Raw genomic sequence first — 21,629 nt, forward strand, 5'->3', positions numbered from 1 at the left:
AAAATTTTAGAATCTGTTATGAAAATCCTCAAATCAAAACTTTTTTGAACTCAAATTGAACTTTTTACTGAAAATTCGTTACCAAACATTTTCTGCTTTTTTTCTGATAACATCCATTTTACATCAAACAATTCCTATCAAAAAACAAATATTCTAATTATTTATCTAATCAAATTAATACTGACAATTAATTTTTGTTTCGAATGTTTTTTTTTCTTTTTTTCAACATTTAAACTTATTTTTTTTATTAATTTAGTTTTTGCGAAGTCTATTGTTATCGGTGGATTTTTTTTGTTTATTTTCGCTAATTAGTCAAATTCAAAGAAACACATTTCTGTCTTGCTTTTGAGCAGAATTCAAATTTGCAGCTTTGAGCAAATTCTAACTTTTTGTGTTAAACTTTTGTAATTTCAATTAAAGGCAAGAATTGTTTATTTTTTTTTCTTTAATATTTCTTGGGTGTCAGTAGTAAGTAAGTAATATCAGAGACGTGTAAAAAGTTAATGTTAATATTTTTTATCTGAATATTTTTTAGTTATAGTTAATTTTAGCAGTAAGCTGTGTTGATTTTTCTTTAATAATATCTTTATAAGATTTTAAATTCGTATTTTTTTTTTAATCCAGAATTTGATTGTAACTACTTACGATTAGAGGTTAGAGATCAAAGTTAAGCATGTACTCCTTGAGTGGCGGCGGCAAATGCAGCTGATTAATATTTTGCGCCAATTTACGGTTAAGTTGTTCGTAAATGCAAACGCGGGCCATTTGTTTCAGTGTTCTGGGGCGTTTGTACAAGTGTCGAAATGATGTTACTGAGATTTTCGATCGAACGGTTCGGGACTTGGACAATAAAGAGATTATGGAGACTTTTTAAGCAGTTGTACAGTGGTTCGTGTTTCATTGAGACATAGAACAAATGAATGATGCGCGAATAAGTTTGTTCAGGATCGACAATGATAAACTCTTTGCGCATGATTAGCATGATGAAATAGAAAAGAAGGTAATTTTTCGCGTTGTTTCGAAACGAATTTCGTAAACTGTCATTTCCATTGGCGCCGCCATTGCCATTTCCGTTCACCGAGGAGCCGGATGCTGATGAGGGACCGCCATTGTCTGCCGCACGTGACGAACGTCCTCGATCGAATTCCAGCAAAAAGTCGTTCAAAGCGAGATAATTGTTGCCCGATGCGATGCGATTACTCAAACAAATGCTCGGATCAGCCCCATATTGAAGCAAAACAAGACTCAGTTCATAAACGCAGGTCATATCGAGAGCCACACTTTGCATCCGAACGTTTTGTAGCATCTCGAGGACACTTTGTAAGATGTTCTGCGACATGATGTTGCAATCCAAACCATGTTGCAGCAATAATATCAGGATATTTTTGATGAAATCAAAGTTGGTTTGTTTCTGGATGTCGCAATTAAGCGTGAAATTCTCACTCACAGTGAATATTAGGACGTGCAACGGAGTCAAATTCGATCGATATGAACAATTTGGATTAGCTCCGTGTTGCAAGAGTATTCGAATGCAGTTCAAATAACAAACCTAAGGAAAAAAAGTTAATTTTTCGATGAAAAATGTTTAAAAAATAAAACATACCTTCATTGAATGTGTGAAATGATGCAAAGGATCTTTGTTAATTAATGGTACGAGACACACCATCAAAGGAACTGAACCGTCACGACCAACAATATTAGGATCACCTAAAAAAAAATTAAATTTTAATATCAAAATTTAAAAAATATGAGAAAAAAATCTCACCATCTTCCTTAATTAGCATATTGAGTAACTCATAACACACTTCCCAGTCACGAATGTGCCGGAAAACGCATGCGAGGGCACTGTTGCCTGTTTGATTGATGCTTTGTTTTGCGCCATTTTGCAGGAAAAAACGCACGAGATGTAAAATGTCCCATTTGTTCCATTTGTCGTAGCCGTATCTGAAGAAAAAATTAATAAAAATACGAAAAAATGTGAAGAAAAATGCTTACTTTGCTTCCTCTAAGGCATAACGAACGATCAACGCATGCAATGGCGTGTTTCCGAGCGAATCGGGGGCATTAATTAACTCTTTGCATCCACGTTCCAATAATATCCGTAAGGTATTTAGTGTGTCTTCGGCAGATTTTTTCGTGGCAAGAATGACTATTAAGCGAAAAATTGTGAGTTTAGGAAAATTTTGGAGATTAAATTTAATAAAAAAACTTACCAACGTGTAAAAGAGTCATTTGCTGCGTGCAAGTACGAACAGTTGTCTCTGCACCATGATTTATTAGGAGTTCGAGGAAACGACCATCGTGTAACACAGCCTGTGAAATAATAAAAAATAATTTTTTATTTTAAAATGTATTTTGCCAAGCCTGATTTTTTGCTGAGTTAAGAATTTTTTCACAAAAAAAAAATTATAAAAAATTAATAATTAAAATTTATTATTTTAGAATTTAAACTTTTTTCATTTTCACAAAAATTATTTAAAATAAAAATTTATTTTTTTATATTCTTTTTTTTTGTTTTTTTAGAAAAAATTAATAAATTTTTTTCATTAACATTTATTTTATCAATTTTTTTATTTGTTTTTTATTAATTTTTAATTTTCTTTAAAGTTTTCTATTTAATTTAATTTTTTTTTTAAATTTTCGTTTTGAAATTTTTTATTTATTAAATATTATTTTAAAGAATTTCTTTATTTTTCAATTTTTGTCAGTGAACAATCGAAATGAATGACAAAAATCAGTAAAAACATGACAGTAAGGATCAAATTTCACGACTCATCAAAAATTTTTAAACTGAATTTCAGTCACTTACCTGATGAATTGGATAATATTCATCCTTAATGAGATTAATTTCGTCACTTCTGGTAACGACGAGATGTTGCACGCAACGCCAAGCTCCCTTCTCGCATGCCAGATGCAAAAGAGGCTTTCGATTATTCCGAAATGGCACCCATGGCTCCTCCAACTTTTGCGACAACGTATTTAGGACATTGATATGATCGCCATCGAGTGTGTAGCATAAAGCATTTTGTAGCTTGGTATTTGGTCGAACTTCACAGCCAACTTCATCTTGGGGACCTGAAAGATTTTCATTGAATTTTATAGATTTTTATTGATTTTTTTAAAATCAAGTCAAAACGAACCTTTATATTTTCCACTTTCCTCACAATTGTGGGAATGAGCACCCGGAAAGCACATTCGCGCTTCAGTATCGATACGAGCACCGTATTTCAGGAGTAATTCAACGCATTCTTCGTGACTAAAAAGATTTTTTTCATTGAAATTTCAACTAAAAAATTAAAAATAATTAAAATACCCTTTCAGACAGGCGATATGCAAGGGCAGGGAGCACGGAGATCGATTCACATCGGGTTTGTAACGATTCAGAAGCCATCGCACCATCTCAATGTTATTCAATCCAACACATTTTTGCAGCAAATTATATCCGCCTTCGTCGTGTACTGCCAGAATATTTTCGTACTACAAGAAAATCGATGAAAAATTTCAAAATAAATGTAAAAAAATGGATTTACCTTTGGAATTTGCAGCAATAATGCCTCCAATCGTTGCACAGTGATCTTGGGATTGGCTCGTAGGCAATCGAAGATGGTCTGAACTTTGTCAGCTGTCCCTTCTGAAACCTTGTGTCCATCGCGATTAGACAATAAGGCACTGCCAGAACGAAATATTTGAGTTAAGTTATTTCCCATGATGGATTTTTCCTTGATTTTCACTTTTTTTATTGAATATTTTTTTAGAAATGTTTCGTCATTGAACTTTGCGGCGAGACTAAATGACTGCAACAACTTATTTTCCGCTAACTATCGATGTCGTCGTAGCTAATGCGTTACTAAAAGGTACATTGGACAATAATAGAATGTATTCGGCGGGCTGCAAAAGGCAAAAATAAGTGTTACTTAATACCCGGTGCACTCGATAGTGAATGAAATTGTTGACTGAGTTGTTAATTACGGTCGATTTAATCCAATTAGAATGAAAAATTTGCGGTTTAGACCATTTCAAAGAAAAAATTTGACTAAATTTTTAATTTTTTTCTTGAGAAAATTTAATTTAAATTCCTTGGAAGATCTCTTAAGCAAGAAAAATCACTAAAAATCGTCTTCTTAACGCGTCACAACGTCGCAACTCTAATCCACAATTGCCATTATTATGCATTTGTCGGGTTTTTGTGCGTCATTCGCCTCATTATTATGCAATAAATTACAGTTCCGACGATAATCCAGTTAAATAACTCGCAAAACTAGCACGAGCAATGTCGCGTAGCAAGAATTTTATCGATTCTGTCCGTTTTCCATGAATGTGCCAAAAATAAAAATTATAAATAGACGGAATTTGTATTCATGCGAAACCTCTAAAATGATGTTTGGACAATTTCAATTGATTCAATGCAGTTTTTGGGCGATTCAAGAATCCCGAAAAAACTAAAGTCTGGAGTCACAGCGAGATTTTCCTTGCTTACCATTTTTCCTCTTCGATAATTAAATCGATTTTTCCGTTCTGACGTACAGCTGAGTCGTACAGCGCGTGTAGCCTGTTGCTTTCTTCCTTTCGCGAAAATTGTTTTTCGCTCGTTCGAGACTTTTTCGCACGTTTTTTACACTTATTTGGCAGGAAAACGATGGATTCCGATGAACATTTCACTTGTTTAGTGGTTTTGCGAGTAAATGACGGAGGAAATTACGCGAAAATTTGTTTAATTTGCGAGCAGAAAATTTTTTGTAGTGATGTTTTGGTTTTTTTCAGTGCATTTTTGGGGAGTGGGAAGGTAGCTTTTGGTTGGAAGTGATGTCTGTTGATAAATTTTCCTAAAAAATGGAGTGCTTTTATAAAAATTATCAAGAAATGAATAAAAATTAAGTAACTTTTGCATTTTTGATAATTTACCGTTATTTTTCGTTGTTAAAAATTATTTTCACGTGATCGAAGTTAAGAAATTAAATTATCTGAAAGTAAAAAAAAATAACAAATTTAGTAAATTTTCTTACTAAAAATGTAAAGTTTTATTTACATTTAATAAATTGCTTAGGGAAATGTGATTTCATTGTTTCAAAAGTGCTCAAATCCATTTTAATGATGACTTTTTGCAAATTTCTCACAAAAACAACTTCTAATTACGTACGGCAAGGATTTCTTTGTCTGATAAAATGTTTTAAAATTAAATGTCATTCCATCAAAATTCAATTTTTTCATAAAAATTTTCAAAAATTAGCAATTTTTGTTACTGGCAAGGCTTTAATCTTCTAAAAATCCATCAAAATTCATAAAAAACATGAAATGCACGTAAATTCTGTCCATATTCGATCAGCTGATGAATCTGAGTCGTATGAAAGTGATAATTTTTATTCTGAATTAACGTTTGGCGATTAAAGTCTCGGGACAATCGAGCTTAAGGTTACCAAAGGGTTTATTTTTTCTTTTTTTAGAGTAAAAACCCCAATTTCGTCCTTATTTTGAGAAACTTTAGAATTTTTAAGAAATTTTTATTATTTTTTATAATTTTCAATATTAAAAAATTTTAAATGTTTTCCTTTTTCTAAGAAATTTAAGCTAAAAAATTAATTTTAAATACTTTGAATAAAATTAAATAATTTTAATTAATTTTTTTTATAATTTAGGTTCAAAATAATTCAAATTAAAAATTAAATTTATATAAAAAATTTAATTAAAATAAAATAAACTTTTAAAAATAAAATAATATTAATGAAAATAATATTAAATAAGAATTATAAATTATTATTAATTGATTTAATTTAATTTTAATTTAAAATTTATTAAATTCAACTTTAATTAAATAAATTTTTTAATTTAAAATAAAAATTTTCATTTTAGATAAATTTAAATGCTTGGCAACCCTATTTAGTCGTGCTCATGACGTAGAATGACATAAAGAGAAATATTTTCATGCATTTTTCCTCGTTGTTATTGTGAAAAAATCGAAAAACTAGCTGTTCATTTCAGCTAAAATCTTCCACGGGACCCAAAACTCGAAGCTACATCAGCCCCAAACCGCTTGACACTGGATTTTACGGCGAATTTATTGAAAAAATTAAAAAGGTAAGTGAGACCACTTGTCAAGTGCACACACAAAAAAGGCTCATAAAAGGAATTAAAAGAACTATTTCGTAATCAATCGATAAATTTCTTTTTTTTTAGGAACCAAAAAAAATGGCATCAGCGCAGTTATCGCGGAACGAAGTCCTAAATATTCTCGTGAGGGTCACACTAATTTCCGTCGGCACATATTACTCGCTCAAATGGATGATGAACATGATTGATCCGACAAATAAGAGTAAAAAGCGTGCGCGAACGGTAGCGGAACAGCTACTGAAACGCCTGGAAAAGAGCAATAATCAAATAAAAGTGAATCCGAACAGCTTGAATGAGCACGAGCTGATGATCGCGTCGAATCTCGTCATTCCCGAAGATATTTCCGTGAGTTGGAGCGACATTGCTGGCTTGGACAATATCGTGCAAGAGCTGAAAGAGTCTATTGTGTATCCGATCAAGCATCGCGAACTCTTTAAAAATGCGCCACTTTATCAGGCGCCCAAGGGAGTTTTGCTGCATGGACCTCCGGGGTGTGGAAAAACCCTCATCGCCAAAGCGACAGCCAAAGAAGCGGGAATGCGATTCCTCAACCTCGATGTTGCCATGTTGACCGACAAATGGTATGGGGAGTCGCAAAAACTCGCTTCTGCTGTTTTTAGCTTGGCTGCCAAGATCCAGCCATGCATCATTTTCATCGACGAGATCGATTCATTCCTGCGTTCGCGCAATTCGTCGGATCACGAGGCAACGGCGATGATGAAAACGCAATTTATGATGTTGTGGGATGGGCTGAGCACACAAAAGGACAACACCGTGATCGTCATGGGTGCGACAAATCGGCCGCAAGACTTGGATAAAGCGATTTTGCGACGAATGCCGGCACAATTTCACATTGCATTCCCAAATGTCGAGCAGCGGATCAAGATTTTGCGACTTGTGCTGGAGCACGAACACACGTCAGACGATGTGGACTTTAATCACTTGGGAAAACTCACGAATGGCTTTTCGGGATCCGATTTGCGGGAGTTGTGTCGAAATGCGTCCGTGTATCGCGTACGTGAACTCATGAATTCCAACCAAAAAGTCTTGGAAAATTCGCATGACGAGTCGTCGGGGGCGACAAATAATGCGACGCCACTGCCGCCGATCAAGATGCAGGACCTCATTGACTCGTATGGCAAGATGAAAGAGAGTAAAATGCACACCGGAATGCTTTTTAGCACAGATCGGATCGACTTAGACTAAAAAAAAATGGAAATGCGGGAGTAGAATAGCAAAAATTAAAAAAAAAATACAAAATAGCTTGTTTTAAATTAATGTATGAGTGCGTTGAACATATATAAGTATTTAAATAAAGAGAGAGTACATAATGATTTCCTGAATTTTACCTAAAAGTCACTTTGAAATACTGATATTTCATGAAATTCTCACAACTCGTCCTCATCCGAGACGCCAACCTCATCCAAATTGTTGTTGTTCAGGTCTTCGTTCAAAGAAAAGCTCTTGTAAGTCATTTCCACCAAATTATTAACATTAAATTCGGTTTTTTCAGGTTCCTTGCCATAAACGACAGCATCTAACTTCCTAACAACAGCCAGTTTTCCGCCTTTGCCGATCAACGACTTGTCTGGTCTGTGTCGAAATTCATTCTCATCGTCACTTTTTTCATCCTCATCCGTTAAAGCTCCATCATCTGCAAAAATATCCCGACGCTCGTTCAATTCCTTGATGCCTTCTAGCTCCTGACGCTCGTGTTCCAAGAGTTTCTTGCGAATGCTGTCGACTGGAGCGGGAGTCGTAAACGAAAAATCACTCGAATAATCGTTGGAATCGGAAAATGTGAGGTTCGAATAGTCAAAAGTGCTGGGAGGAGTTGATCCGTAACTGCCTTCGTCGAGCAAATAAGACTTTATTTCGTCATCTAAGAAGAAAAATTCGTTAAAAAGGATTTTTTGGAGATAAGAGAGAAAGCTAACCTTGGTCGTCTTTAACGATAGCACATGCGAGATCTCCAAAGTCAAGATCTTCTTCGGAATTACGACGACGTTTTGATTTGTTCGCTACTACAGGGGTGCTGTGAAACATAATTCAGAATAAAATTTAAGAAGAAAAATACAGAAAGTTGTGAAATCGCGAAATCGTTGGTTTTGTAACGGGATTTTGATAAAAATTTGAGACGATCTGATCCCTGTTTGCATTTAGAGAGGTTTCGTATTACGGTTATTTGGGATTCGAACCCTGTGGAAAAAATTAACTTTTTTGCATGATTTTGCATATTTTTGTAAAATTTTTGTTGATTTGAGTTATTTTTGTACAAAATTTTAAAGTAAGTAATGTAAATCGAAAAATTTTATTTTTTTTTTATTTTTATGCATGATTTTGAAAATTTATATTTTTAAAAAAAATTCTTTTTGTATATTTAGATATAAAGAAAAACATATCTAAATTTATTAATATTTTTAAAGTTTTTTAAATTGATAACGGTTCGTATGCCACAATCTGCAAGCAACGAATGAAAATATACGAAGGATTTACTGACCTCATTGTAAAGAAGATATACTATAATAAACTTGAAAACGTTCCGATAGAAGAACTATCATTAAACGACAACGATGTCAACGCTGAGGAAATTGTTAAGGATGAAAGCGAGTAAAAATGTAAATTTCATTTATTAAAAAAAAAATCAAATAAATGAATGCATCAAAAAACAAAAAAAAAAATAATAATAAAAAAAATAACCTCAAAATTCCAGATTCTTTTTTCTCCCTCCAACATACTTTATAACGAATACCCAAATTGCTCACTCTTCCACTCTTGTCAAATAAAAGTGCGACTCTTAAAAGGACTGCAACCAGCTATGGACTGATTGATAACTGCATCGATATCATTCTTCGTGCTTTTGAAGGTATTGGAATAGATCCTACTCAATTTTTATAACAAAGGAAAAAAGATAACAAAGAAAAAATTCGTAAAAAAAATAAGCAAACATAAAAGATTGATTGAAATGTGTCCAAAAATAAAAAAAAAATATTATGATCTACATTAAAATTTTCCATCAAAATGAAATTGTATTTAAATCGATTTTTCGCGACTCAAACGTAAACGTGTTAGTTTAAAACTGTCAGCTGAATTTACGCAGCAATGCATAAATTCTTAACATGGCATATCCAATCTTATGAGTAACAAGTTGAAAGGTAAAAAATGGTTCCTCATTGAACTTGAATATTCAAATGAAAGAAGAGAAATCTAATTAAGTCAGCTAAATATAATTTATAAATATAAATAACAAGAAAGCACAAGAACAAGTAAATAGTATAAAATAAGATTGAAAATAGGAAATGAAAAAAATAATTTAAAAAGTTATTATAGAATCATTCATTAAAATTCCATTGAATTATTATGTATTATTTTTGTAAAACTTCAAATTTTTAAAAACATTTTCAAAAGAATTACTGAAAATTTTCACTTTTCAACACAGAATGGAAGTTCATGTGTAATTCCGCATGATTTTTCGCAGGGTATGTAGAAACATGTGCTGCCTTCCGTGGAATACGCGAGAACTTGGCCTCATTATTCGGGAGAAAACCATCGCACTCACACATTGACGACGAACGTGAAAAGAAATAGGAAGACGAGATTTTGTGCAGTTAAGAATTAAGTGAAAATTTCGATTAGAATAGGAATATTTTCTACATTTTTTAATGAAAAAACAATTATTAAGAGTACAACTTAGCGATATGTGATATAATTTTATAAAATTTAGCAAATAGAGTGGCATAAAAATGGTGGATTGGACTCTTCTTTTTTCTTCGTCTAATAGAAGTAGTCATACAGCACGTTGTCGTACAAAGGCACTCGTTGCTGCTCCTGCTGCCGTCAGTGGTCCATAGTGACATGCGTCGCAACTGCTAGCCAATCAACGCGACCCATTGTGCAAGTATTTGTGTGTGTGTGTCTTCACTCTTCACTCGAAAATTCAATATATAACGACGAATATAAGTATATTATGTACGGTTAAAAAAAAAAGTAAAGAGAGAGCAAGAGTTGAATCATACATAATATAATATATATAAAAAAAGAACAGGAATAAAAAAATTAAATCGGCAGTGAATCGAAAAAATTGGCATTTAAAACCCTACAAATTTTATATATATTTTATATAGTAGACACTCATTAAATTTTATTCTTCAAAAAATTCAACACACACAGAAAATCAATGAGAAATGACGATCGACCAACAAGAACAAGCAGAGAGAACAATTCAAAAACTCTTTTTTTTTTAATTAATTAACTATTTAACTAACTCTTAACTACCAACAAACCACATCAGACAACTTCGCGTACACACACACGATTATTATTATGGAAAATAGAAGAAGAACAGCTGTAATTGTGATATAATAAGCAAGAGAAAAGAAAAGTGTGTGCAAAAAAAAAATCTATCAATAAAATACCGGATTCGAGAAAAAAAACTTGAACAAAATGGAAAAATATTAAAACACAAAAAAAAAGTTGAAGGAGAAAAAACTCGACTAGCTGATAAAGTTAGATTAAAAAGGCAGCGCAACGAGAAATTGTGTTGTACACAATATTTTCTGTCTGTCATCGTCTCATCTCTGAACGGAATCGTCTGAGAAACTTTCGTCCTAGCTAGATGCTGCTGCACGAAAAGGACGAGAGAACACTTTAAAAAAAGGACAGGTAAGAATTTTGACCTTTTTTATTTGACTTTTTTTTTATCGCATAACGATTTTTTGAAGGATTTTATTGAAAAAATGTCTTTCTCTCTCGTGTTTGTTGGATTCATTCATTGTAACTTTTGAAGTTTTGTTTAAAAAATATTTTTTGGAGGATTTTTTTATGGAAAAATTAATGAAAATTTAAATTTGTGCGTAAAATGCGATAAAAAGGCCTTAAAAAGTAGTAACTTTGAACAAATCCTGGTCAAAAATGACTTCCGACAGAATTTCCCTTATCAGATACAATTTCTTAACGAAAGGAAAATCAAAAAAAAAAAAGTATTTATGTCAATTAAATATTAAATCGAGGCCTTTGTGAAGTATTCTTATCAAATCTAATCTCAATTAATAAAGCTGCAAGTGAATTAAGGAAGTGCAATGGAAAATTTTCAGTTTTTGTGAGAAAACCTTCAAGTTCACAAAGCTTGACCTTCGTGCAAAATTCAGAGAAAAATATTTAAAAAAAGCCCTGAATTTTCATAATTTTCCAAAATTTAAAAAAAAATCATCAGAAACGAAGTAAAAGAAGAAGTAATCAACATTCCTCCTCTCTCCATGATGGAAAATTTTTCGATGTGCTTTACCGGTTACGTACATCTCGTTTCGCTGAGATGCGAGAGAATTTCACTCAATTTCCTTTTTTTTATTTATTTTATTTTTTTTTTGGGCAAATTCTTTCAAAGAGTCATCGTTCGTTCTTGATTCCAAAATTATCCAAAAAGAAAAAAAAAGTTTTGAGACCTTTTTCTGTCAAATCGAGTCGCGAGTGTGTGTAGAGTAGGAAGAATTACTAATTCCGAGATGAGATGATTTGACCTTATTATTACTTATTACTATGTGGTATATAGGCGTCTACTAGTGTGAGTGTCTCGCTGCTGCTCGTTGTTGAGCAATAGATGTATATCGTTTTTTTTTTGTTCTTTCACCAACACATTGACGTTTCATGGAAGAGCGCAGTAACAGGCGTAGCGACGGAGGTACATAAGCGACGACGACGACGACGACGACGCGAGTACATAACAAAACTCGAGAAGAAGAGAGAGAACGACGTACGAATATGTAATATTAAGTAAGAGGAAAATGCATCGGACTCGCACAGCGTTAATTTCGTGAGTGATCTCGTTTCAAGGACAGCCGAGGGGGAAAAAGGGACCCTCGATGCCGGCATCTAATCACCTTTTTGCCTGTCGGACATTCGATTAACGATTAAGATAGACGACGAGTGATAAGTGCATGGACGGCGATAACTGCAAGAAGCAGCGACTCCCGATGTAATGTACCGAAAGTAATCAGACACACACCACTGTACTCGTATCGCTCTTTTTCTCCGCAAGCCTGCCTGCCTGCTGCTCCGCTATGTACTTACTTACTGAGAGTGCTCAATGTTCAATGTACACATAATAGCAGCAATATCGTACGTTGCACCGTATTATTACAAAATCATAGAAGGCAAAAAAAAAAAGAAATCAAACTAAATAAAGTACAAGCTGATTTTTTTCTCCTAAATAAAATTTCATACATACACTCTCATCCGCCGCTGCCGCCGCCGCTCATACATACAGACGATGATGTCGATTCACTCATTCACGGCAAAGAAGTCGGCGAAGAAAGAATGGAATAATAGTGCATTTTAATGTGAATCCGTCATGAATTTCGTCTAGGACGACGAAAAATTCAACGAGCAAAGGACAAAAGGACGTCGCAACTGCGCCAAATGTCAAAGGAACCCACGACAAAAGCACCGCTCGAAGACGTCATCAACGAAAGCCGGTAAAGAATCACATTTTTTTTTCGGAAAATTACGCCAGACATTCGACTTTCAATGCACTTGAACCGTCGTCGTTGCCGTCGTACAGCTGAAAATTGTCTGTAATTCTGCTTTTTTACATATTCTTCCCTTACTTACCGATTTTTTTTTTCGTGCATATACCACAAAGTAATAATAATAAACCGGAGAAAAATTATTAGGTAACGAACGAATCCAGAAAAGAACAAAAAAAAGAAAGAATTCCTCTTCAAACAAGAAGAATGAGAAGAACAACAAAAAAAATTCGTATCATCCTCTTCATTTTTATAACAATTTTTTTTTAGACATTTAATCACTTAAATGATGATGCGTACACTAGATGCGTGCTATACTATACCCAACGTTATTATTATTACATTTACAAAAAAAAAAAAAAATCGAAGGAAAAAAAACTAATTCATTATTTTTTTTTTATTTTCATTCCTCCGTATGTACTTCTAGTCAAGCAACTATCGAATTACATCGTCGTCGAAAATATTTGTTCAATTTTTGCTGTTTAACCTGGAAGACAGACACAATAAGAGACGTTTTTAGCGCGATTATGGCGGCCCGACCAATTTCAACGATCAAAGAGTTGGTGAGCAAACGCAGAAAACGCTACACACAAGATGGATTTAACTTGGATTTGGCATGTAAGTACATTAGATTGACGAAATTTGAGCCCTTTTTTGATTTTTTTTTCTTTGAATTTTCAGATATTACGCCAAATGTCATTGCCATGGGTTTCCCTGCCGACAAGCTAGAGGGTGTGTATCGGAATCACATCGACGACGTCAAGCGTTTTCTCGAATGGAAACACAAAAATCAGTATAAAGTTTATAATTTATGTTCCGAACGAAAGTATGACTTGTGTCGATTTGAGGTAAGATTTAAAATTATTTTAATTTTTTTTTTTTAAATGAAATTTTTCGGTTTTAGCGTGTCGAGCGATATCCCTTCGATGATCATAATCCACCAAAAATTCAGTTGATTAAAGATTTCTGTGATGACGTCCACAAATGGCTGAGTGCCGACGAGAAAAATGTCGCTGCGGTGCATTGCAAAGCCGGCAAGGGACGTACGGGCACGATGATTTGCTGCTATTTGTTGTACAGCGGACAATTTAAGACAGCTGCCGATGCCCTCAATCACTATGCACAAAAGCGAACGCACGACGAAAAGGGTGTCACGATCCCGAGTCAGCGACGTTACGTCGAATACTATTCGTATTTGCTGAAATCTGGGAAGCTTTATAATCCAATTGCATTACAGGTGCGAAAAATTATTTTTTTTTTTTTTTTTTTTTTTATAAAATTTCTTGTTGCTAATTTTTTTTCTTTTTAGATATGCGAAATAAAACTGTCACCACCGCCAATAATCAATAGTCACCAGGGAACAATTTCATATAGTATATCAACGTCAAGTAGTAAAAAGCATTGTGCACAAGGTCCACAATTCAATAAGCAAGATAGCTGTGTTACGATCCGCTTGGATGTCTGTATTCCCCTCGATGGAGACATTAATGTGGAATTTTTCTTGAATAAAATGCTGCGGAAGCAGGATAAGTTGTTCCACTTTTGGTTCAATACATTTTTCGTGGATGAGCTTGCAACAGGTGAGAGCTTCGAAGAATTTTTCTGTGAATTTTTTTATTGAAAAATTATTTTTTTAGTTTTACCGAATGGAAATTTGAGCTATAAATTGAAAAAGCACGAGTTGGATACGGCGCATAAGGATATGAAAGAACATAAAATTTATTCCAAGGATTTTGAGGTAAGTTTTTTCATTGAATTTTCTTAAAATTTCTTCAAATTATTCGGGTTTTTTAATATTTTGTTCAATGCCCCAATTTTGAATTAAAAAATCGTTTAAAAAAATAATTATAAAAAAAATTTTCATGTATTTTTGAATATTTTTGAGATTTGATTATTTAAAATTTAATTTACAATATTTCAAATCAAAAATAGAATTTACATAAAACATAACAGTCAAAAAATTAAAAAGAAAATTTGTGAAAAAAAATATAGCAGAAAATTCTTGTTAAAAAAATTTATAATTCAACTGTCAATAGGTAATTAAAATAAAAAAATATGAAAAAATCCTGCTACTGAAAAAACAGAAATTTTTCATAAAATAATATTTTTTTATTTTGCCTCTTTATATTTTTGAATTTTTCAATAAAACACAGGACAAAAAAATTAAATATTAAAATAATTTTTAAAAAAATCTGTTTTGTGAAGAAAAATAATGATCTCTTAATTTTTAAAATTGATGCACAAAAATATTTAAAATCTTAAAAAATTCTTGTATCAACTTTAATAATATTTTTTTTTTTAATTTTCAAATATTTTCTTAAATTTTGTTCAGCCAAAGTTATGTTAAGAAAAAAATTTGTAAAAAAAATTTTAATCAAATTTTTTATTCTTTTTCCCTCAAATAGGTTGAAGTGATCATGCAAAAAATCACTCGAGGACCATTTTCGACGCCGCGCTCCACAGTCACGGACAACAATACAACAAATCAAAATAACTACAACAGCAACCATCATATACTCACGCCGCAAAATAACTTACCGACAAACGGTCAGTCGCTGTATCACAACAACGCGTCGCAGTATCGGCACCAAAACAACATCGCCTACAACAATCATCATTTGGCGCATCGCGGTGGCCCGCCCGCCATCGCTGTCGGCGGTCCCTGCAGCACGGGCGGCTACGATCAAGTGGACAATGCGACGGCACCGCGTTCTGTGATGACAAATTCGCTTGGCGGCGACATGCAAATACCGTCCGAAGCATCGGAAACTTCCAGCAGCTCGGAGCCCTCGAGCTCAAGTGAGGAATGGGAATCTGGTGAGTGTTGCGACATGATCATTTCACGTAACAATAGTAGTAAAGCTATCAGTAGTTGTAACGAAATTGCGCAAGCAATGATTAATAATCAGTTAGAATGTGGTGTTAAGACTATTTCTAGTTGTAGCAATAATGTTAGTGATAACGTTGTCGTAGAATTTGATGATCACGATAATAATCAAGATGATGCCGATAGTGCGACAATGATTCATTTGGATTTCGCGGAAGACAAGAAAAAGTCCGCGAATCATTACAACGACGACAATTACTATCTAGGAACTGGCCATTCGTTAGTTACGGCATCCGCGATCCCCATTTCCGCGTCCAAGCCACACGAATCCAAGTCTGAAAATCTCTCACAGTCTCCCTCAAATACCCCGCCTTTCATTAAAATCCTTGCGCAACGCAAAAAATTCAAAGCCAAGACGGCAGGCGCTACGGCAAGCACAACTCCAACCGGCAAAAAGATCCGATGGCTCGCCAACATGAAAAGCGACCCCGATTTTCGGGAAACTCTCAACAAAAATGTGCATTTTCGCCCGACGCAAACAACCACGGGTCTCAGTCCGTTACGCACGTCAAACGACAGTCTCAATTCCGACTATTATTCGTCAATTTGTGATAAGCAGCTTTCGTTCGGGTCGCCCGCGAAGAGTCCCAGTGACTTTATTCGCCTTGCCAAGGTGCACGAGCATCGCGTAAGTAACGAATGTCCCGATATCGTGGTGGCAACGAAGAAAAAAATTACGCAAGAATTCACGCCGCCGCCTCCGAACACCCCAACAACGCCCGGCGAATCATCGACTTCCATTTTTGCGGCAACAAAAACAACGGAAGATGACGATTCGCGGAAATCTTTCAAGCGATTCTTTAATTTTGCCCGAAAAGAACACGATACTTCTCCGATTCCGACGCCACAACCAACGCAGGAAATCCCAATCATTAAAATTACAAATAATGACGAATCTGCCGCAACAACTAACACGAAAGCCAGTTCTAATAGTAAATTTAGTTTTCGGGATTTACGAAATGAAATTCAGTCGGCAATTAAGATGCATCAGACAAATAACGATAATAATCATAATAATAATAAAAGCAACGGTGATAGTAAGAAATCGAAGAAAGTGTAGAATGTAAAAGTTGCAAACGTATTTTAAATGTTTTAAAAAAATTAATCGTACTACTAAAAAAAAATAAAACAAATGAATCATGATCATATTGATTATTTAAAAAAATATATTATTATTATTATGATTTAAAGAAAAAAAAATCACAATATTAGTTTTTAAGTTTAAATATATTTTATTTATTAAGTTTCGTTTTGACCGTTCTAAATTTTATAATTCGGCAAACTCTTTATTTAATTTTAAAAAATTATATATGTTAAAAAAAATTCAAAATTTTATTTTAACTTATTAAATATTAGAAAAATTAAATTTTAAGCAGTTAATTAGATATAATAATCAAAAGTAATATATTGTCTGTTATATGAGTTAATTTTAATTATTATTATCATTAATTTTGTTCTTTTTATACTCTTTAAATTTAATTACAACTTGTATCTTTCAATTAAATATAATTTCTCATAAAAAATAATATATTTATCAGTATAATATAGAATGTAGGGCAATTAATATAATTTTATTAATATTAATTTTTGGCGCTTTCATAACAATATAATTTTCGCTATAATTTAATCATTAATTCAAACATAATATTATTATTAATTAATTTAGTTTTAAACGTGTCGTTCGATTTTTTTGTTGTTATTATTATTATTTTTCTTATTTTCTGCTTAATTTTTCATATTTTAGGAAAGATTTCTTTATGTGTGAGTTTTGGTACTAACTGCCATATAATATATATCATAAATTTAGAAAAAAATGTTAAAAATTAGATGTTGGTTCGTAATATTTTTGGTAAATAGTAGAGTAGAATGATCATCATTTCTAACAACAAACATCAATCGTTATCATTTTTTTTCATATCCATCATTCATTTTATCATTAACACCACATTTAGTAACAAACAACATTAAAATTGTCAAAAAATAAGAGTTAAGAGCCTTAATTTTGATCAAATCAACAAATTATGGGGGTTTACATCAATGCACAAACAACAAAAATATAAAACTAAATTAATGCACAATCATTAAATATTTAACTGAAAAGCAAAATTAAAACTTGTGTCGTCCCTTCTCTTCTATTCTTTTTCATCTTCTATCTATTGGGCTGTCTTTCTTCTCTAAAAAATAGAATTAAAATTATTTAGTTTAATTATTATTTAATTTTAACGAAAAAAAAAAATTACCAAAGTTTTATTATTTTACAAATATTTTTCTTTTTTTCTTCCATATAATGATTTTCCTTCCCCGGTATCGACACAAAAATAAACCTGTAAATATCCACAAATCCTTTTAAAACAAAAAAAAATAACACAAAAAAAACCAAACCTTAAGACTGCTGCATACCAGCCTCGTGTCCCGATGGCATGTTCTCGACGGAGGCGGCAAGTTCGTCTTCGACATGTTTCAGAGAGGAGGACGAGGATCGTTCCAGTAGTGATAATATCAGTAATAATGTCGTCGTTACATCCGCGACACCAACCAAATCGACACGTACTGAATTTATGGATTACGCAAAACGTCGTCTTTCAAGTGGTACCTTCAAGAATGACTTGATGCCCTATTTAGCATTGTTCAAGAGTCCGAGAAAGGGACGCAGGGAATCAACTTAGCGAGAATACACACATACATTTATATACATATTATTTTGTACCTCAAGAGAAACATTTTTTATTATTATTATTCTGCTTCTGATATGATAATTTTTTAAAAATAATACTTAAGGGATGTAATTCACATTATTTTTCTGACAAAAAAAAAAATATAAATTCATCTTCATGTTTCATCATTGATACTCATTATTCGATATAAAATGTGTAAAAAACGCTTTGTACATAAAATGCGTTACTAATTGTTACACAATTAAATGCAACAACATTCATTCATTGCATCGATTTTTTATTAGATAAAAAAAAAACTAAACATAATTTATTATATTTTTTGTTTTTTTTTTTTAAATAATTATTATAAAAATTAATTTTAATTTAAATAAATTTGGCCAAGTATTTTTTTCGGTATGTAACATTTAAATATTGTATGCAGACAAACAAACATAAAAAATATAAATTTTATTAAAATACAAAACAAAAACAAACGAGGATAAAATAAATGAAAAAGCGTATTGTGATAAAGAAAAAAACATAAAAATTTATTATATTCGAAACGTGTTTTAAACGTTATCTATCTCAATATTATTTTGCTCTTTTTGTACCTTTTTCCAATGTTATAAATAAATAAATAAATATATAATAAATATAATAATAATAAATAATACACAAAAAAATATTAATTACACAACATATATAAAAGAAAGAAAAAATAATAATTTCTGTCTCAATGTTTATATTACTGATTATTAAATATTATTTTAACATTAACTTAATTATAAAATTTTTCTAACAATACAAGATATAAATTAAACATTATTAAAACTATAAGTTTAATTATATTTTTTTTTTATTTTTAAAAAAGTACAAAACACAAATAAATAATAAAAATTGAGAAATTATGTGTTATTATAAATTATACATATTAATTCTATATAAAAAATTGTTGTTTGTGCATTGGTTGATTATAAATTTTGTTCAGTTTAATGAAGGTTTGTACACAAATTATCATCAAACTAACATTTTGGGTTAAAATTATGGCTCTTCAAAATTTTTAATTTTTAAAAATATTTTTAAATATTAATCATATCACTAACATGTAAATTTTTTTATTTCTTTTCTTTTTCATGCTGACATTAACTAATCAATCTAACATCATCATGCATCGAATGTACATTTATATTATTATTATTATTTTGTAATAATAATTTTTAATGATGAATTTCTATTTTTTTTCTTCATTTTAAATGTTAAACACTAAAATATACATTAAAAAATATTATTATTGATGTGCTGTTGTGCTTCTTCTGCCACACAAATGAAAAAAAACACGTGAAAGTAGAAAGTTTAGTCAAATATAGATTACTTTCAGAGCCGGAAATCGGAAATTTGATTCAGCAGCAGCAACTTGGGCAACAAAGTCAACAAGAACAACAACAACAAGATAATACTACTACTACAGCACAATCAGATGAAATTAATAATATAAATAATCATCAATGTAATAATATAAATAACTTAAATGTCATGGATCATAATAATACTAATGGTAGTGGTAATACTAATAATTTGGCAATGGAAGCTACCGCTAAAAGTAATGGACAAAGTAACTATGTCAAAGCATAAGAAGATCATTATTTTTATTTTTAAGTTACTAACTCGTCATTTTCTTAAAAAAAAATACATTTCCTTCGGTGGAGGTTTATTTTATATATATAATTTTATCTTTATGTAATAATATTAAAATTTTCTGTTTTTAATTGCAATCCTTCAACTGTTATTATTTTGTGTGTCCATTTCAGGTGAATCAACATATCTGTGACATAAATTCTCACCCGTTACTAATGTTTATTAATTTTATTATTATTATTATGTTTAATCGTATATAATTATAAAATTATCTTTATTCCTTAATAATAATATAATAATAATAGTAATGAACAAATCTTGTTAATTATTTTGAAGCACACTTTTATTTTTTGTATATATGTTTTTAGTTTTTTATTTTAATTTTTTTTTGTAAATAAAATTTCCACCCACTATTCACATTTTTCACATAAACGTGTCAATTCTCGAAATTCTAGTCTACTTTTGTTACAACTTTTCGAACATAAAGTGAAATTTTAAGCAGAAAATTTGTTTTCCATTTCTTGTGTGACATCCAAATTATAAATATATATATTGAAAGTATAAAAAAATATTATGACAAGGTCAAGCCAAAGCAAATTTTTTTTTCATCTTCGCTTTCATTATTTCAAATATATATTATATATAAAAATTCATACTACGAAAAAAATAATAATAATAATAAAAAAAAAATCGTAAAAAATCTTAGGAGTTTAAAAAATTAAAAGAACCCTCAAATGTCTTTCAAAATAATAATTATTAAAAATTTAAGAATATAGAATCTATTAATTAAGGAAAACTATTAAACTTATATAAATATATATTATATATTTAGTAATTATAATAATACATACTTCATATAAGTGACTATACTATTATTAATGGTTAATATTAAAAAAAAAGTATGAATAATGTAACAACAGCAACAACAAAAAAAAGTATATATTTCATCAAACTTCTTTTTTGAGTAAGAAAAAAAAAATAATAATCATAACACATCGTCGTGCGTTCATATAAAAAAAAATAACTGAATTTTAGCGCCCTTAACCTTTCCAGTAATAAATTAACGAAAAAATAGATGAGAATATTATCAAACAAAAGGAAAATAAATAAAAAAATATATATAATATGAATAATCAAAGAAAAAAATATATAATTATAAAATAAATGGAACAAGAAATTTCTGTAGTAGCTGAAAAAAATAAGAGCCTTGCGTCAAGCAAACATATATAACATTGGTCACTTAGCAAAACTCGACTCAAATTTGATGCTTATGCTGTTTAATTAATAAAAAAACATATGATGATGATGGTTTTCTCCTCTCCAACATATATATTTTTGAATAATAAAAAAAAGACTTTAAAAAATAGTGCGTAAAAATCCGCTTTTAAACATTTTTATCGAGAGGCAAACACTTTAGATAAACATGTAGAAAAAAAATTTGAACTTTTAAAAAAATGCATAAAATAATAAAACTTGAATCAAAAAAAAATCATCATGAACTGATTAAGAAACGAAAAATAAAAAATATTTGAGAACAAAGAGTCTTTCTGTAGTAGCTAGCTAAAGTTACGTGTCATCTTCAAAAAAAAAAAAGTTGATCTAATAGATAGGATTTTTAAATACAGATCAATCTCGTAACTTAAAAAAAAATAAATTATTAGGATTTGTAGGATAACAGCAGAGAATCATATATAAAAATATAACAAACAAGAAACATAAGACTTCTTTTTTACAATAATAATGGAAACATACACAGATACTACACAACTATGTTACATTTTCCTCTAAAAAAAAAAATAATAAAAATACAACAAAATAATCACTAAA

At 31.1% G+C, this 21,629-nt stretch overlaps 4 protein-coding genes across 4 annotated transcripts; 2 read left to right on the forward strand and 2 right to left on the reverse strand.

Annotated features, from left to right (window-relative positions):
* Positions 1 to 291: 291 nt before the first annotated feature.
* On the reverse strand, positions 292 to 4,745 carry LOC134830565 (ankyrin-3). The gene is given in 11 exon segments (XM_063844091.1): positions 292 to 795; positions 797 to 1,549; positions 1,604 to 1,707; positions 1,766 to 1,944; positions 1,996 to 2,149; positions 2,214 to 2,313; positions 2,810 to 3,075; positions 3,141 to 3,256; positions 3,314 to 3,477; positions 3,531 to 3,888; positions 4,478 to 4,745. Coding segments are annotated over 10 exon segments (2,154 nt in total). The 5' UTR covers positions 3,708 to 3,888; positions 4,478 to 4,745; the 3' UTR covers positions 292 to 654.
* A 1,149-nt stretch (positions 4,746 to 5,894) lies between these two features.
* On the forward strand, positions 5,895 to 7,439 carry LOC134831177 (outer mitochondrial transmembrane helix translocase). The gene is made up of 2 exons (XM_063844838.1): positions 5,895 to 6,072; positions 6,172 to 7,439. The coding sequence occupies exon 2, from the start codon at positions 6,184 to 6,186 to the stop codon at positions 7,309 to 7,311; it is 1,128 nt and encodes a 375-aa protein (XP_063700908.1). The 5' UTR covers positions 5,895 to 6,072; positions 6,172 to 6,183; the 3' UTR covers positions 7,312 to 7,439.
* Positions 7,440 to 7,493: 54 nt separating this feature from the next.
* LOC134831178 (uncharacterized) lies at positions 7,494 to 8,215 on the reverse strand. The gene is made up of 2 exons (XM_063844839.1): positions 8,043 to 8,215; positions 7,494 to 7,987 (listed from the first exon to the last, which is right to left on the reverse strand). Exons 1-2 carry the CDS (start codon positions 8,149 to 8,151, stop codon positions 7,494 to 7,496), a joined length of 603 nt encoding a protein of 200 aa, XP_063700909.1. The 5' UTR covers positions 8,152 to 8,215.
* Positions 8,216 to 12,373: 4,158 nt separating this feature from the next.
* LOC134829691 (phosphatidylinositol 3,4,5-trisphosphate 3-phosphatase cnrN) lies at positions 12,374 to 16,637 on the forward strand. Its single transcript, XM_063842907.1, has 7 exons — positions 12,374 to 12,575; positions 13,054 to 13,244; positions 13,308 to 13,474; positions 13,531 to 13,863; positions 13,936 to 14,206; positions 14,264 to 14,364; positions 15,032 to 16,637. The coding sequence occupies exons 1-7, from the start codon at positions 12,520 to 12,522 to the stop codon at positions 16,571 to 16,573; spliced, it is 2,661 nt and encodes an 886-aa protein (XP_063698977.1). The 5' UTR covers positions 12,374 to 12,519; the 3' UTR covers positions 16,574 to 16,637.
* Positions 16,638 to 21,629: the final 4,992 nt, after the last annotated feature.

Source organism: Culicoides brevitarsis, chromosome 2, assembly GCF_036172545.1.
Source record: "Culicoides brevitarsis isolate CSIRO-B50_1 chromosome 2, AGI_CSIRO_Cbre_v1, whole genome shotgun sequence".
NCBI lineage: Eukaryota > Metazoa > Arthropoda > Insecta > Diptera > Ceratopogonidae > Culicoides > Culicoides brevitarsis.

Coding starts and splice junctions, on each gene's coding strand:
- LOC134829691 (XM_063842907.1), top strand. CDS start 12,520: ATGTCAAAGGAACCCACGACAAAAGCACCGCTCGAAGACGTCATCAAC. Junction 13,864..13,935: donor ATAATCCAATTGCATTACAG/GTGCGAAAAATT, acceptor TTTTCTTTTTAG/ATATGCGAAATAAAACTGTC. Junction 14,207..14,263: donor CGTGGATGAGCTTGCAACAG/GTGAGAGCTTCG, acceptor TTATTTTTTTAG/TTTTACCGAATGGAAATTTG.
- LOC134831177 (XM_063844838.1), top strand. CDS start 6,184: ATGGCATCAGCGCAGTTATCGCGGAACGAAGTCCTAAATATTCTCGTG.
- LOC134831178 (XM_063844839.1), bottom strand. CDS start 8,151: ATGTTTCACAGCACCCCTGTAGTAGCGAACAAATCAAAACGTCGTCGT. Junction 7,988..8,042: donor TATCGTTAAAGACGACCAAG/GTTAGCTTTCTC, acceptor TTTTCTTCTTAG/ATGACGAAATAAAGTCTTAT.